The 17,246-nt window shown below is 43.7% G+C and overlaps 1 protein-coding gene across 3 annotated transcripts in view; it reads left to right on the top strand.

The window, feature by feature from the left end:
• Positions 1-17,246, top strand: part of MTUS1 (microtubule associated tumor suppressor 1) — a 44,411-nt gene that overhangs the window by 22,174 nt on the left and 4,991 nt on the right. For all 3 annotated transcript variants that reach the window (XM_012663004.1, XM_012663005.1, XM_012663006.1), the window contains 5 exons: positions 406-472; positions 12,886-13,088; positions 13,865-13,970; positions 14,995-15,068; positions 15,192-15,287. In XM_012663004.1, coding sequence (XP_012518458.1) covers positions 406-472; positions 12,886-13,088; positions 13,865-13,970; positions 14,995-15,068; positions 15,192-15,287 — 546 coding nt within the window. The remainder of the gene's footprint in view (positions 1-405; positions 473-12,885; positions 13,089-13,864; positions 13,971-14,994; positions 15,069-15,191; positions 15,288-17,246) is intronic.

Here is a 17,246-nt window from a genome sequence, read left to right as displayed (position 1 = left end):
TGTGTTTAGAACATTAAATATTTATCTTAAACTGATCAGGTCTTTACTGTCCTTGGAGGAGGAGAACGGAACGCATTATGTCTGAAGCACGGCGTGCATTAGCCGGAAGGTTCTCTGGATCAGCAGTGAAACATTGGCTCAAAGTAAATATTTTTTAACGGGCCAGTCACTGCCTCAAATGAAAGTTTCACGAGGACCTGCGAAAATACAGATTTTTGAGACACGAATTGCCTTAACAACTAAAGGATGACTGTGTTTTTTTAAGCAACACAAATTGTTAGCCTAAATGATGCGTATCTTTGGCTTCTCAGTTGTGGGGCTCGTTTTCCGGGTGATGACAAACGTGTACCTTAATGAAAGGGACCCTCTTGCAAACGTCAGTAACTTGATGTGTGTTTTCTGCAGCGGGAGGAAGCACTGAAACAACAGAAGACCCTGTCTCAAGAACTTGTTAACCTCCGGGGAGAGCTAGGTAAGAGTTTTTTTGTTTGTTTTGTTTTGTCAAATTTTATGGGACAAGGGGAAAATGGGAAGACTCAGCTTTCCTGTCTGCACCGTGGCTGGAGTTGCATGCCGGGGCCTGTTAGCTCTCACACGCTGATATCTGTGCAAACACTTACTATCGACATTTCTTTTGAATCTTGGCAGCTTGACCTGCAGTTCACAGAATTCCTGGCACTGATCTGACTAAGCCTAGCAGAGCTTGTGATGACCAAAACATTTCTCTTGCTCAAGAGAGGGACAGAATGATTTTTGGAATTACATGAATTCTTGCTAAATAATTCCGTCATTTTCTTTCTTTTTTTTTTTTTTTCCTGAATCACATTTCATTTTTAGGGTGGCAGGGATATTCCCTCTCTGATAACCATAATTACATGACGCTTCCAGGGGATGGTTTGTGAGTATATAAAGTTAAAGGCTCTGTCTTAGTTCCCGTCTCTCTGAGAAGTCCTTGGGGTTCATGGAGCAGAGACAACACCACCTGTTACCTCAACTACCGTGTTGGAGTGAACTGACTTGGGGTCCCCCTGTCTGCCCCGGGCTCCTGAGCCTGGAGAATCAGCTTCCTGCTTTAGCTGCAGCCCGATCTGGCGCCGTTCACCAAAAGGCTGACTTCCTTGCTGTTTGCAGCGTTCTCTGAGTGCTGACAGTCCCCACTTACAGTTACGCCTAGATAGGTATAAATGACGCAGAGGTCACAGCTGGAGAAGCAAGCTGTGTTCTTCCTGCTCTAGGAGAAACTATGCATTTTCCTCTTGGACAAGACCAGAGTTTGAACGCTGCCAATCTAATTTGCTGGACTTTGAACACTCTTAATTATCCCACCCCTTCCCCCAGGGCAAGAATCGAAGGGCAGGGAAAGTGGGGTCAGGACTGACTTTCCGTGTCCTCTTCTCGTCACCTCCCAGCAGGAGGCGAGGCCAGACTCACGGGCGACTCTCTGGGACTCTGAATACCCAGCCAAGATATCAGTCCTGACCTTATTTTAGGCTGTGGAAAGGAAGGACTTTCTGGAAAAGTAATTTTAAGACAGATGAAACTTCAGAACCAAAGACTTGAGAATTCTTGGGAAATAGTTCAAGGAAACCACAGCTGAGAGGCAGCCCAGCTCTCGAAGACTGTCAAGGCTTTATGCCATGTTACCGAACTTGACCGCTGCCCTTCTGATGATCCAAATGACCCACCTCATTTGCTGTTGTCTGTGCCCTGAATAACGTAACGGACGTAGAGTTAGACGATCAGGAAAGAGGGCTTTGTGTGGGTGTTTCAGAGTTCGTAACCGCCTGGCGGAGGTGGAGGGGAGCCTGCCTTGTGGTTCACGTTTCAGCCTCTCTCCCAAGACAGGGCAGAGAGGAGGATGGAACACCGCGCTCATTCACTCCGCTTGAATGGGGGACTCCTCTTTCTGCATGTGAGTGGACAGCTCAATGGAGCAACTTGAATTGGGGCTCAGGTACTCGGCACCTCCAGTGAGTCACCCAGCCTGACAGGAAATAGCCAGAACGGTTTGTCCCCACTGTCACCTTTCCAACTGTGATAAGGGCAGCGCCCTGGTGTGCTGTTCCTGCTGCGGTCAGGGTGTCAGGATGCAGCGTTGGCCTGTCCATATGGCTCAGCCGCCCAACACTAGACTCTCAGGGAATGTGTCATTGCTGCCCCTGAATCGGGCAGAGTCACTCTGGTGACAGTGTATACAGCATTTTGGGAAGGGTTTGGGTTCTGTATGTGGAGAGAAGCGAAACCTGTAAACTTCTGATGAAGCAGTCTGGGAAGAATGGGCTCAGAGGTGCCAGTCAGATGGCTAGTTTCAGCATTAGTTGAGATGGGAGCAGGTAGGCTGACATAGCGAAGTTGAAAACTCAGTTTTAAACATCGAGGTGGCAGAGCACAGTGGTTAGGACTGGGTTGCCACGCTATCCAGGTTCAAATCTTTGGTAGCCCGGTGACCTAGGGCAAGTCACTTGACATCTCTTCTGTCCCAGTTTCATTCTCTGTAAAATGGCGGTAATTGCCCCAAGATGGCACCAAGTGTTACCTGCTATTAAATAACAGGTACTGGAATGTGTATGCAGTTTTACAGCTGTGTGGTAATTAACCTCATTGGCTGTTTTGTGATGGCATAAACTACACTACAGAAAGGAACAGTAATTAGGCTATTACCAGAAACCCCGCAGGACAGGCTCTTGGGACTGAATGGAAGTGAGACCCCATCAGTCCTCCCCTGACACAGTAGAGTTCAGTGCGTGGGGTCACCAGTCTAGGTGTTTGTCCATCCGCCCCTAGTTAGAAGTTACCCAGCTTCTTTGAGTACAGTGTCTTCATTGGCGGTAGGAAGTCACTGTGTATTTTGCTGGCTGGTTGTAGAGCTCGGATGAGATAGTGCTGTACGTGAAGCAATGCCACAGTGCCCGACCCGTCACAGGCGACTGAAGAGAAGAGAGGTGCCACCATCACTGTCATCAGAGTATACCCCAAAACCTCCAAAATACTATTGGGGGGGGGGTCATTGGTGTCACTCTCTCGTCAGATAATTTTTCCTTATCTTTTCTATGAAACTTGAGACAAGGTTCCCAAACTACTAAGAACTGCGGGGATAAAGGGCAACTCATAAACTCAGGAGCACGGAAACCCAAGAAGAGTCTTCTGTGCGTTTGACCTTCGGACTCTCACAGTCTCCAGTTTTCCCCGTCATTAACTGACTTTCCTGTCGTCATGTCACTCGTACTCTGACCAGTGTCCCCAAGTGCCAGGTGAAGCTGACTTCCCTCAAGTGCAGCCTGCGTGTCTCCGGCGTCTCAGCCGCGCCCCCCTCACAAAAGGACTTACCGTTTGCTTCTGCAAAAACTCTTCAAAAAAACCCAAAACCCTCAGTCTCCTCAGAACAGAACCAGGAGGGTCCCCTCGTTCCAGGAATCTCTTGATATTTTACATCGACGTGTTTACTGTGTCTTGTGTTTCCCTGTTGTCTTCAGATAGTAAAGTCCTTAATTGTAGAGATTCTTTCCTGCTTCCTATGGGAAAAAAATACAGTACGCTTTCCATTCTTGTGGGTAATCGGTAAATATTTATAGGCATTTGAGGTTTTGAAGTTTCTTCTTATTTAAGAAGAGTGTATAAAAATTACAGACAATTCTTAAGCGAGAAGAAAACAGCCCATCACTCCACTACCCTGATGTAACTTTCGTATTCGCCTATTCCCCTGTCTTAGTTTATATGAATATATGCAACTTTGTACTCTCATTTTTTAAAGTAAGGTGTAATTTTCGTACACAGGAATGCTTATCGTTCCGGCAATTTTGACAGACATCTGTATTCCTACAAAACCCTTATCAGACTTAGAACATTCCCGTCGTCCCAGCAAATCCCTTCCTGCCATTTTCCAGTGGATCTTCCCATCCCCCAAGGGCAAACACTGAAAGAATTTTTATCATCAAAGGTTAGTTCGGTCTAATCTAGAATGTCAGGTCAGTGGAAATACTCAGTAGCTCTTCTTTGTGTCTGGCTTCCTGCGCACAGCGTAATAGTCTCAGGATTCTTGCACGTCACTGCAGGCTGCTCTGCTCTTTGTAACTTACCACGTCGGGCCCTTTTCCACGTTGTCTCAGTCGTTGTTGTTATGGTCACACTCAATGACCGTGGGAAAGCGAGTCGAGTGGGTGTACCGTAACTTACCCCTTCCACAGTGTCACCACGCAGCATGGGTTCCGCTGTGAGCTGCTGTCCCCTCCAATCCGTGGTTGCAGCCGCCACCCATACACTGATGACTCACAGATTGATTTTTCTAATCTTCCCCTGCCCACCTGCCTCCAGGTGAGCCAGGCCAGGGTCGTGAGACCCTCCCGGCTGCGCAGCCGCTGCTTCCTGAACGCGGTGCGGCGTCTCCTCGTTCAGACCTTTGCCTCAGACTCTGTCTGGCAGCTTCCGTGGTGGCGGCATCATTCACTCACCAACCACGCTGACAACTGAAGTCACGCTCCTTTTCCCCCACCCGCCACGCGCCTGTCAGCCTGTGTCCTAAATACCGCTCGGGTCCAGCCCTCCTCGGCATTCTGGCCGCTACTGTTCTAATTCGAGTCCCATAGTGTCTCACCTGGAAGACACTGCAGTAGCCGCCCGCCGGGTCACCTTGCCTTCAGGCCTGCGTCTCTGCACGTGCTGTCAGCACTGTGCTTACAGTAAACAGGGCGTGTGTCATCTATTGGACGTTTGTAACAAACGTGGAGGACTCCATTTGGGCCTTAGGAAAAAGTCCAGACTGCTGAAGCTCACCCGTTATGATTCGATTGGCCGTAACCTTCCAGTTGACCCTTTCCCCTCCGCTCGCACCTCCTTCCCGCTCCCCGTCCCTGTCCCCAGGTCCCAGCCCTGGGTTCACGCGCACCTCTCGTCCGCACCTTTCGCACACGTCATCCTCTCTCCCTGAAGTGCGCTCTCCTTCCACTGCCCTTCTGTCTTCGATGTCTCGAACTCCTCTTTTAGTCAATTTTTAAGTCCTAGATAAAATATCTTGTTTTCAGATGAGTTTCACCCAAATCTTTCAAGCAAATTGCACCTTCTACTGTGTCCTTCTAGGTCCTTTGTACACACTTAAGACTTTGTTCTTAGAGTTAATTTGTTTGCAGCACTCTTCTCCTTGCAGAACTGTGAGCTCTTCAAGGGGAAGGCCGGTATCTCCTTATTTTTATAGCCCTTCCACCCTGTGCCTGGCGCTTACCAGGTGCTTAGACTTCTGCAGCTGAATGATTTTGTCACTGAGGATGGTAGGTAGGGAAAGGTGGTTTTCCCCTTAGAATATACTAATACTCAGTGGTTTTTATGCAGAAACGTTTTCTAATAAACTGTTTAAAAAGAACATTTCTATCTTTAGGAATGAATAATAATAAAGGTGAGCTATCATTCTCTTGGAAACATATTATGTCTGACAGTTCCAGTTAATCAGCAGATCATTTTGAAAATATCGGCCTTTGAAATAGATTACAGTTAAATTTAATGGTCTACGTCCACAGCAAACACGTTGCCCCTAGGATAGGGGATAAATATATCATTTTGATTCTTTCTAGAATCGTGCTAAATAAAAACTGGTGCAAGAGAGGGCCATAATTTTGATCTTTGGTGTTCCTGTTGCTTTTCATAAATGTTAATCCTTGGAATCACATTTTTCATCTAAATTAATGAAGCAAAAGTTATTTTGTATTTCAAAATTATTTTTTAGCCATCATAATTGATAGCTAATAGCTAATTCACATCTTTTTATGCATCAATCCTGATTATTTTCTATTTGATGAAACAAATGGGATTTTAGTCCTTAATTCACAAAATATGCCTGGAATTTCCATAAGAATTATCTAAAAGACTAGTTGATTTTGCCCTTTGTGTGTAAAAATTATGAGCTGGGTATAACAGTGTCAGGTATTGGCTGCCAACTCTTTACAGTGTTCAGCTCTATTAGTTTGCATTTTATTTAGAAGGAGAAAGAAAAGGAGAGAGAGACAAAGAAATTGAGGTTCAGAAGTTAAGTAGTTTTCCTAACGCCAAAGAGCTTGAATAAGAACCCAAGATGGCTAGAATACAAAATTTCTAATAATCACAGCAGGGAAAGAAAGCTTGATGAAACTATTTGAAAGGTTTGAAAATTATTCAGAATAAATACTAGTTATCACTGATAGCTACTTTTGAAATATTTTTTCTTCTAATCAAGAGTTTAAGAAGTATTGTTAAATTAAAATGTCTTATCTACTGGGGAAAGTAACTTGCAAAAAACAGTACATTGCTAAAAGTAGTACACAGATTGTCTAATCAACACTTAACCAGCCTCCGTGAACTTCAGACTACCTGACACCTTATGGGATGTGTTAATTCTTTCATTGTCCCAATTTTGTCTACAATTTTGGCTTAGCAAGGCGGTGTATGTCAAGTAATTTCAAAACTCTTTAAAAGCTAAGTCACTTTCGAGTTGTAGGATTCCAGAAGTGATTATGTTTTTTGAAGTAGGCTTTAATGAAAAATCTATTACTATAACGAAAACCAACTATACACCAAAACAGAGCTATTTTTCTCGCTGAGTTGTTTGAAGACAGAGTTGATAGCCAGCTCAAAGTTAGCTCATTCTTTTCCTAACCACATGTATCCTAAATTTGGACTTTAGCCAAACAGATACCAAAGGTATCTGCTTCCGAAAGTCCATTGAGTATTTATTCTTCCCTGTCCTGTTCATTGTTCTAACTGCAGATCCTCAACTCTTGGTTTTCCTAATTTAATGTCATTTGTCTAGAATGGTGGTTCTCAAACTTCACGGTGTAATAAAATAGACCTGGTTACAATGTGGATTCCCAGTTCTAGCATCCATCGGTTCTGACCCAGTTGGCGGGGGACAAAGTCCAGGAATCTGCACTTTTAACTGTCAGCCAGGTCATTCTGATGCAGGTACTTCCTAGGACTGCTCTTTGACACTGCACTAACTGTCTAGAATGTTGTTTCTTTTATGTAAAAAAAAAAAAAAAAAAAAAAAAAAAATTTATATATATATGTAAAAATCCAGTAAGCATAGTAAAAATATCAAATGGCTCCAACTGAATTGAGTCCATTCTTCTAATTAGGCTTCCAAATCTTAAATTTTATGCTGGGGAGTTTTACCAGCTCTTTTGACCTTTGTGCCCGAAAAGTAATTTATCAGGGAGGAGGAGAGATAGAATAGACTCAAAATCAACTTTTTTATTAACAGTAAATTTATTTTTTTTGATTGAAATGCAATTTAAAGTCTGCCTCATTTTTCTCAGGCCCGAATCTCAGCACATATTGTCAGTTACTCAGCCTCGCTTTCGCCTCCAATCCATTCAGTCCTGAATGTTTTCGTTTGTACATGCAGTCTTTGCCGTTGTGATAAGAAGAGCATCTGTTTTGCATATGTTGTTGGCCGGCGTGTAGCTGAAACACAGCAAAGGCTTTTGAGACTTGTCTTCAGGCGTGGGAGGAAGGGCATTGGCAGGGAACAGCTTAGGCTCAGTGAAGGCCCAGCTGGCACCCGAGCTCGAAGAGCAAGATGGAAGACAGGCCGCCTGGGCCAGAGCATCTTCCCACCTGCGAGTTAAGACGTGGTCAGGACTAATCAGTGTAGGGGGGAAGAAGGATCATATTTTACCTGCCTTGTCTTGCAGTCTTTTCAGCAAGGCTTCCACAAGAGCATTAAGCCCTACTACTCTGAGGCATCCATCGTGTGTATGAATTATAATAACTTCTCTCTTCATCTCTCGTTGGCAAAACAGCCAGTCAGATCCTATCTGGTGCTCTGTGCCGAGGTTCTCAAAGAGCCTGGAGTTCTAGATGCAGTTCTGCCATTTCCTTTCCTTTGTAGCAAAATGAGATTTGTGATAATGCCTACTTTATCAAAGCATTGTTATGTCACGTGACACAATACATGCTAGAGGACGTTTAAATATGAATTGAGTTTTAAAGGTAAAGTGGTATTATTCCTGGGAGGATTGATTTGATAAAGTTATGGAAAAGTTACACTTAGTGGAAGACTTTGAAATTGGATCATATGGAATCATTGATAGAATGCCCAAGAGTGTTCAGAAAGCCATTTGTAGCTAATTTTGACATTTAGCAAAAGACCCTTGCTTACCTCATGTCTGCCAAATTTCTTGGCGATGTGAAAAAGTTACATTTAGGGAAGCAAACCCTGGAGCTCTCAGGAGTAGGTGATCGTTCCACAGACAGCCTGTGAAGGCTTTCTCTACAAAGTATAATAACTCTGTATTTCGCTTTATTCTCACCAAACTGTGAGGTTGGCAGCACAGTGGTGTTCATTCCTACCTTGCATATCAGGACACGCAGGCCCAGGAAGCTGGAAATGCCTGTCTGTGGGACAGTCTAGGTCCTGCCCTTTTCTTCTTCTATGGGGTACCGCCTGTCTACAAAGTATCTGTTTGCTTTTTAAAAATGGCTTCTTGGTTCCCCTGTTCAGCGATATAGCTACCTCGCATTTCAAAACAGAGTAGACCCTGTGTTAAGAGAGTCATCAACGCAGTCACTTGCCCCGGAAGTGTGTCGTGATAGGATTTCCCTTGGAAGAATAATAGTGTGAAATCCTCACACTACTACAGGAGAAGGTGGTGTCCCCGCAGGGTTCTAGGGGTGGGGCACAGGAGAAGTAAGATGAGAAAGTTACATTTAGCGCAAAAAGCGTATACTGTGAGGTATTAAAGAGAGGAACGAAGGAGGACAGAACTAAAGGCAGGTGACGGGCTTCCCCAGGGCTGGTTCATTCATTCCAGAGGGAAAACAATTGACTTCTAATCTTAAATTGGTCTTACATTTTAGGGATGATTTTGTAAACGAGTTAGTTTTTCTTTTCTTTCTTTTTCAATTCTGAAAACCGTATTTCTCATCTGAAGCTAGATTGCTGGAGGTAGCTTTCATAGTTTGCAAATGTGCATGAAAGTTATAATCCAATAGTTCTCGTACAGGCAGTGGTTTTTTGGTGCCCTCAATCATGTATTAATACATGCTTTTAAAAATCAATCAATGGACTGATTAAAACGGCAAGGACAAAAGGGCCATTTTGACTTTGTTGTGTGGGTTTTGTGTTTGTGTAATACCTTCTTTCAAACAATTACACCTAGCACTGGGAGAAAATTCCACGCATGCTTGTTCCAAATTCTAGAAGACTTTGGTTTTGGCTTTGTTGGGTGTCTAATCCATTGAGAGCTAGTAGAATCTGGAGCACGTGTAAGAAGAGACTAGACTGAGGACAGGAGCGAGGCACACACAGACGGCACCGTAACTCTCTCCTATGTTGCAGTAAGTACAAGGGGAAGTCCATGGCCTAAAATCGTGGGGTGACGTCTGCCCCCTGCACCCCTAGTATGTCACAGCAAAGAGCACTCTGAGAACCTTAATACAGCATTTACATGTGCAACCTTGTAAACATATTTCATGAGTCTCTCTGCTAGATAAACATTTCTTTAAGAGCCCGAAGGTCCGGTTAGTTCAAACTGAAGCCGTTCGTGTGAGTGATCGTCTCAGCCCAGCTGTTCCTCACACGGTGAACAGAGCAAAGGTCTGTGCGCAACTGCAGGCTGGCGTCACTGTCTGGGGCTGGGCCTGCCGCGCTGGTCTATGAGAATGACAGCAGCGAACTGCCCGCTCCCCCATCTGACCCATTTTCTCCGTCTGTCCTCCCGTCACCCCTCCTGGTGGCCAACAACACTGCACACTATCTGAGCTTCGTTTTCTTTTTTTTTCTCTTTTGGTAAACACAGGAAACGGCTCTGTCTGGTGGCTGATGGGAAAGGATTTCTGTGTATCCTATTTGATTTTAAAGTCTGATGCACCATAATGGTGTATTCAAACTGGCGGTAGTTTGATCATAAGCAGATGTGTTAAAATCGGGCAGGTGTAGCATACTATTCACCTCCGCTTAGAAGCTCTTCTAGTCCAAAGCATGAAGATGGTCCCTTTTAGTTTATTCCTGAGTCATTGGGTTCACTTAGATGTTCCTATCTCTGATACGAGCTTTCAGACAGGCTCAGATCATGTTTTTACCTTTTTTTTTTATTTAACTTTGCTGATACCTGAAATTCCAAGGGAAGTAAGAGAAGAGGCTGTGTCAAAGCAGGATTTCTCTGAGTAGAAAGCTATTTGATGCCTTCACTGATTGTCTGCGAAGTGTTTTTGTTGCCTACTTAAAGTTGTAATATGGGATTCACACAAGGAACCTTCGGCGAAAGCTTGTAGCCCCAATAGTTGTGTACGTTGGAAAGTTCGTTGGCAGAAGCTAAGGTTGTGTTTACTCATTTGACTGACATTTGACTTCCTGGATCTTTTTATCTCCTCTGGTCAATAGTGTCATAGAAGGCAAAGTGAATGTGAAGAGGGTGTTCTTTAGCAATCACGATAGCCGTTATCTTCTCCTAAATCTTTTCAAAGAAGAAACTTCTCATATTTAGTCCCAAAGGACCGAGTTGTCAGTGATGTCCCATGCGATGGCCCCTGTCATCTGGCCTCCATCCAGTATCTTTCTGGGTCTTCAGCTTTTCTGCTCTGTGCGTGTTTCTGTCCCCAGGGCACGCTGTGCAATCTCCCACTATTTCTCGTGTTGGAATACGGTTTTCACCTTTGATACCAGATTTTTATTTATATCACATGGCTGGTATTTGCACACCGTGTGCAGAGCAGCGTTATTCACAACAGCCAAGAGGTGGAAGCAACCCCACGTGTCCATCAACAGATAAATGGATAAACCAAATGCGGTATATACGTACGAGGGAATATTATTTGGCCTTGAAAAGGAAGGAAATTCTGACACATGCTACAACGTGGGTGGACCTTGAGGACATTACACTGAGTGAAATAAGCAGTTACCAAAGGACGAGTACTAGATGATTCCACTTATATGAGGTCTCTAGAACAGTCAAATTCGGAGAGAAAGAAAGAAAGATGGTGGCAGCCAGGGGATGGGGGAAGGGAGTTACTGTTTAATCGGTATGGAGTTTCTCTTTGCGGGGGAAGGTTCTGGAGGTGGATGGTGATGATGGTTGCACAGTGATGTGAACGTACTTAATGAGACTGAATTATACACTTAAAAATAATTAAGACAGGTAACTTTATGTTTTATCTATTTTACCACATTTTTTTTTTTTTTTGGGAAAATTATTTTAAAGATCTGACCAAACCTTCCGGTCCACCCTAATGAGGTGCAAACCATGTTGAGTGTCACTCACTGGGCCCCTAGTACCTGCCCAGTCCTGCTGCTGCTCACATGTCTGCGTCCTGTCTTCTTGATCCTGCAGGGAGCCTCCCAGGAGAGGCCCCGCCGTGGACCTCGCTGGCTCCCGGTACGAGAGGCAGCCTGGTGGGAACGAAGGGCCCCGGCTTTTGGTGCAGACAGAATCAGAATTCAGACTGTTCACCAAAACCCGTCCTCCACCGCGTACTAGTTCCGCGCCTCTGGGTGGACTACTCACTCTGTGTTGTTTCCTAATTTATACGTTTAGGAATCAGATTCTCAGAGGACCTCTGTCAGGGTCCCACAAGATGACACGTACAGAGCCCCATTCTGTGCCAGGCATCCGGTAGTAGTTTTTGTTTGTTTGCTTTTAAGTTAGTTCCTCTCCCCTTTAACAAACATTAGTGGATTTATTTGATTTTATTTTTTTTAAGGGTTTTCTTTAGCAGATACTTCTTGCCATTATTCCAACATGACCTCTTTCACCTCTGAAAGAGAACTGAGTTGGAGCGAGTGACCGGTATTTCTGCCACCACCTGGCATATTCCTGAGGAAAAAAGTCTACATCGTTGTAGGTAAATTGTCCCAGGAACCTGCCAGTTTCACGTTTCTGAGATGGCATTATCATTCATCTAAACTATCCTTTTCTATGCCCTAAAACGATCTTTTTCCTCCCACAACTCCCGAAATACATATTCCTTACCAAAAGGGAGGTCAAGATTAACAGACTCACCAGTAACCATTTTATGTGACTCCAGGGGCACTCTGGGGTGCTGAGAACGTCATCCCAGTGACAGGGACAGTAGCATCCCCCATACCTGTATTTACACATCAGTGATGGAAGGCTGGAAGGGGCCAAAGTCAAGCTTCCTCAGGAATTCGAGATCTTCTAGGGTTACTATGGTTTGCGTACACGTGTCTCTGTATGTGTGTGCCGTGTTTGACATTATTAGTCATTCTGCTTGGGGCAGCTGTGGGGGAGAGGCAGGATGCTCGGATTTTAAATTACCTTCATCAGATTACTTTGTCCTTTTAAAATATGTTAACCCTTCCATAGAGTCATATTATATTGGCACTTTTAAAATGTGTTCGTTCCTAAAACTTTTTACGTTCTAGTGTTTTTATGTTCTAATACTTTGTTTTTCTTACTGTAGTTTTGAAATAACAATTTGAAATCAGGTCAAATTAAGTACAAGCTGACGGTGCTCGTTTCCTCTCCCCCATCTGTCCCGCTGCTTCTGTTCTGAGCTTCTGCCCTCGCTGGCCAGGAGGGGACTAACTTGTCCTTAGTAATGTCACAGCCAACTAGAGGCTCCTGTCTTGGTGGCCACTATACTACCTGGTCACCATGCAAAAGGAGGGTCTTCACTTGGCAACCCAGCTCTCTTCCAGTTCTTCTCTTACTGCTTGGTAGTCAGTTTTTTGGGTGGTGTTTTTTGTTGTTGTTGTTTGTTTTTTGCTGCCAGAGATCATTTCCTCTTGTTCCTTTTTAAGTTCACTCCCATACTGCTACACTTGGAGATCTGGTCCCCAGAGAGCCGAGACATCATTGTGTTTATGCATCTGGTGGCATCACAGCTGTGCGTGACTGTTGGGAATTTAGGACATTTAGCAGATGAAATGTCATCTTTTTTTTTTTCTTTTTCATCTCTTTCTAGTCACTGCTTCCACCACCTGTGAGAAATTGGAGAAAGCCAGGAACGAGTTAGAAACAGCTTACGAAGGGTTTGTCCAGCAGCACCAGGCCGATAAAACAGAGCGAGAGAATCGGCTCAAAGAATTTTACACGAGGGAGTATGAAAAGCTTCGGGACACTTACATCGAAGAAGCAGAGAAGTACAAAACTCAGCTGCAAGAGCAGGTCTGTCTGTGCCTTTGGAACCGGAGCGTGCTCTTGCCCGTGGCTGTTTACTTGAGTTCTGATTGTGGTTCATTCGCTGTGATGAGTTGCTCTTTGTTTTTTAGCTTAATAGGTGAAAAACATTTTTTTAATTAAATTTTTCTTCTTACGACCAAAGCAGTGTATATATGTTGAGTGAAAAAGGAAAGGAAAAAAGAAGGAAAAGATAAAATTTAAAAGAACCCTTTATTCCCCTGCCCAGAAATAATCCCATTGTGAGCTTCCTGGCGGTGTGCTGCCAAACCGTTGGTTTACGTTTCCTCTTCTTTTTTTTTTTAAATGGCTCTTGTTTAATAACCAATATTGTTTTCACTTAATAGCATATCGTAAGCCTCTTTTTAATTTCCTGGCTGCTGCTTTTAAACTCAATTTTCATTTAGTAAATATTTACAGTGCCTCCTCCAGGGCAGACACATGATAGGCACGGAGGACACAGAGGCTGACGTGCCAGGCGTGGTCCTGTCACTGCGAGACACATGCTCGTCCCTTCTCAGGGACTCGGCCATTTCCGTCAGCGGCCCCCAGAGAGCTTCTCCGTCTGTGTTCCTAGGGCAGGAACAGAGCAGAGTTGGGAGTGGCAAATCCCAGTTGGGTGGTCCTTTATTTCCATCCTTGTAATGTGCTAGGTGGCCCTTAAACTGCAGCTAATGTGTGCCGTCTCCTAATGTCCCTGCTGCTTACTCAACTCAGGACTTCCGGTTTTGCTGTCAAACTGTGGTTCTGTTTGTTTCTTACAGTTCGACAACTTAAATGCTGCCCATGAAACCTCTAAGTTGGAAATCGAAGCCAGCCACTCGGAGAAAATAGAGCTGCTAAAGAAGGCCTACGAAGCCTCCCTTTCAGGCAAGGATGTTTTTTGCTCTTTAAACAGGAAAAGATCTAATGGAACAGCGTGGTATGTCTCAGGACGGAAATGATTCATAACTTTCCCCTTCAGAGCAAGCCCTGTGGCGTTGGGTCTGGAGTGTTCTTGGTTCTGTTTTGCATTGTTCATTGTTAACAGACGCCCTTTGCCGCTGAGGACGCAAATAATAGTTCGTTACAGATGCCGGTTTTAGTAAATAGCGGGACTTTGGAAGATTTTAAAGGCCTTTGTCACGGTGGTGGTGGCGGTTGCCAGTTTAGATTCCGGGGAAGTTGAAAGTGTCAGTTTATGTCCTGGCCACAGCGAAGGATCCACGCTGCGTGCTGTATCCTACCAACGCCACTGTGAAATGCCGATGACACTTGCTGTATCAAAAGAGTCTTTCTTATTATATCATCTATTGTCATCGGAGGGGTTAAAGCATGCAGGAAAAGAGTAAGAATCCGTTGCTTTCAGAACAGAATCGGCACTGTGGCCAAAGTCTTTCTACTGAACCAGCTGCGTCTCACCGAGCAGCGAGTGGGCCCGTGCTACGAACTGGCCGTGTGACCTTCAGCAAGGACGCTCCCATCAGAAAGATAGAGTTGGGTGAAGTCAGAGATAATAATATGTGAAAGTGGCTGCCTCAGGGCAGCCAGTTAGTAAACACTGGTTTTCTTCCTTCCTGCTGGAAGGGAGTTTAATTTTAGACGTCTGTTTGGCTCACTGAAAAGAGTCTAAATGCCAGTGTTTTGAGAGCCTGCCCTGGAAGGGACACTTAGTATTTCTTGAGGTCTCTTGGCCTTGTGGGCCTCAGTGTTGTCAGTCATAAAATGGGAATATCTTCCCTGCCCACCTCACACGACTGTTTTGAGAACTGATGGCTTAAGTTACAAGAAAGCATCCTACAAATGTAAAGTAACATAGTCGCTGCTTAATCTCCTCCTACGTCTATGTGCTTTAGCGGTTGTGCAGTACGGTGATATCATAAAATGTTGTTGCCTTAAAAATATTTCTTTCCAGAAATCAAGAAAAGCCATGAAATAGAAAAGAAATCACTTGAAGATTTACTTTCTGAGAAGCAGGAATCGCTAGAGGTGGGTGAATCTCGATAACCTCCCCGCCCCCAAAAAATCCATCATTCTTGATGTCTCTGTGGTTTTGGTGTTTCTGTGTCTTCTCGTTAATTTATGTCCCACGTTTCATCGTTTGTGTCTTAGAAACAAATCAATGATCTGAAGAGTGAAAACGATGCTTTAAATGAAAAGTTGAAATCAGAAGAACAAAAAAGAGTATCGAGAGAGAAAGCAAATTTGGTAAGTTATGTGTGCTCCTTTATTACTACTCAGTTTTTCTTCTGCTCAGTTGCCTTTTAGAGGCCATTCAGTGTTGAGTAGGCAGAGAAGTATTGCAGGTTTGGAATCCTTTTCCTGTCTAGCGATGTGCTTTTTAAGGTGGGTTAAACCAGCTTCTTCATTTAGTGGTATGTTTTTCTGCATCCTAAAAAGTGACATACAGATGAAGTCCGAGATATTTTGGGTGGTCTAAGCTAATACCTACAGGAAAACGAGAAAACTACCAGTGAGGATCAGGATTTTAAGTGGGGACTTTCCTTTAAAAAAAAAAACAAAACTGTATCAAGATATAATTTACATACCCCAAAGTTCACCCTTTTAAAATGTACAATTCAGTGATTTTTAGTATATTCATAAAGTTGTGCATTGGTCACCAGTATGTAATTCTGGAACATTTCAGCACCCCGAAAAGAAGCCTTATACCCATTAGCAGCCAAATCCCCCAGCACTAGGCAACTACCAGCGTACTTTTTACTCCATGGATTTGCTTGTTTTGGACAATGCATACAAAGGGGATCGTATAATACACGGTCCTTTATGAGTGGTGTCTTTCACTTAGCGTCATGTTTTCAAGGTTCATCCATGTTGTAGCACGTGTCAGTACTTCATCTGTTGTTATGGATGAATAATATTTCATTGTATAGACGAATGTCACTGTTGAAAAGTACAAACCTCTTGTAAGCTCAGCTTTCTCTTGTAACATGTATCATACTCCCCTGCCCTTTTTTTTTTTTTTTTTTTGGAGAAAAGAATTTTGCTTGCTGCTTCTGCCTTTAGTACCATTTCCATTCCATGTTTGTGTGCCCTAGGACTGCGGAAGCAAAGCTTTTTCGCCACTTAAAATCTGTGGCCAGCTCCCAAAGTGCATGCCTGGATCTCTCGATGAGATCTTTTGCTGATAATCTCATTAAGAGACCCTTTAGCCATTTGTTAAAATTAGATGAGGTCATATTCGAGGAAACTTAAAAGCTGTTTATTCTGGAAGATTCTTAGGAAAGGTCAGTGATTTTGAAAGCAATCTGGACTTACATGCAGAGCGAAAACCTTACTAATGGTTTTTAAAGGAATTCCTAGTACACAAAGGAGGTTCTTGTACTGCAGCTGCTTTGGAAAAGCTGAGGAGGAAACAGACTGAGGAACTGTGTAACATCCAAGGCTGTCCCCCGTGTCAGCAAGCTGAGGCTGTGGAAAAAGTGCATATGAGTGGGGTCAGGAGAGAGGGACAGGCTGGCAGAGAGGCAGGAAAAGGTAGAGCCGGTACAAGGCTCGCTAATTTAAAAATTGACAGAGGAAGTTATGCTGTTTCCCTCTAACAAAAATAAAGTAGGATTTGCTATTTTCAGGGTTAAAAAAAAAAGGATGTACAAGGATATACATATAAAATGTATGAAATTTTTTTATTGCATAATATTTGTACATATTTATGAGGTACATGTGATATTTTTATACATGTATGGAATGTGTAATGATCCAGTTAGGGTATTTAGGATATCCATTGCTTCAAACAGTTAGCATTTCTTGGTACTGGGAACATTTCAGATCTTTTCTTCTAGATATTTTGAAATATATAGTAGTGTAAGCTGTACCACCCTGAACAGCTCATCTCGTCTGAAATATATAATCCATCGTTGTTAACTACAGTCACCCTACTGTGATGTTGAACACTAGAAATTGTTCCTTCTATCTGATTATATGCTTGTACCCATTAACCTACCTCTCTTCACCCCCTACCTGCCCACGTACCCTTCCCGGCCTCAGGTAACTATCAAAAGAGCCTGGAGCTGAAGATCTGAGTGTTACTGTAGTCAGGATTGGTCCAGAGCACTGCCCTGGAGAATGGTTTTGATGATCTACTGTATACCACTGGATCTTAGCTAAGAAATTCCTTCATTAAACACCCGATCAGTACATCTTACGCTT

The sequence above is a fragment of the Propithecus coquereli genome, unplaced genomic scaffold (assembly GCF_000956105.1).
Source record: "Propithecus coquereli isolate 6110/MARCELLA unplaced genomic scaffold, Pcoq_1.0 Scaffold79, whole genome shotgun sequence".
Lineage (NCBI taxonomy): Eukaryota > Metazoa > Chordata > Mammalia > Primates > Indriidae > Propithecus > Propithecus coquereli.
This window is presented reverse-complemented; position numbering and strand designations above follow the sequence as displayed.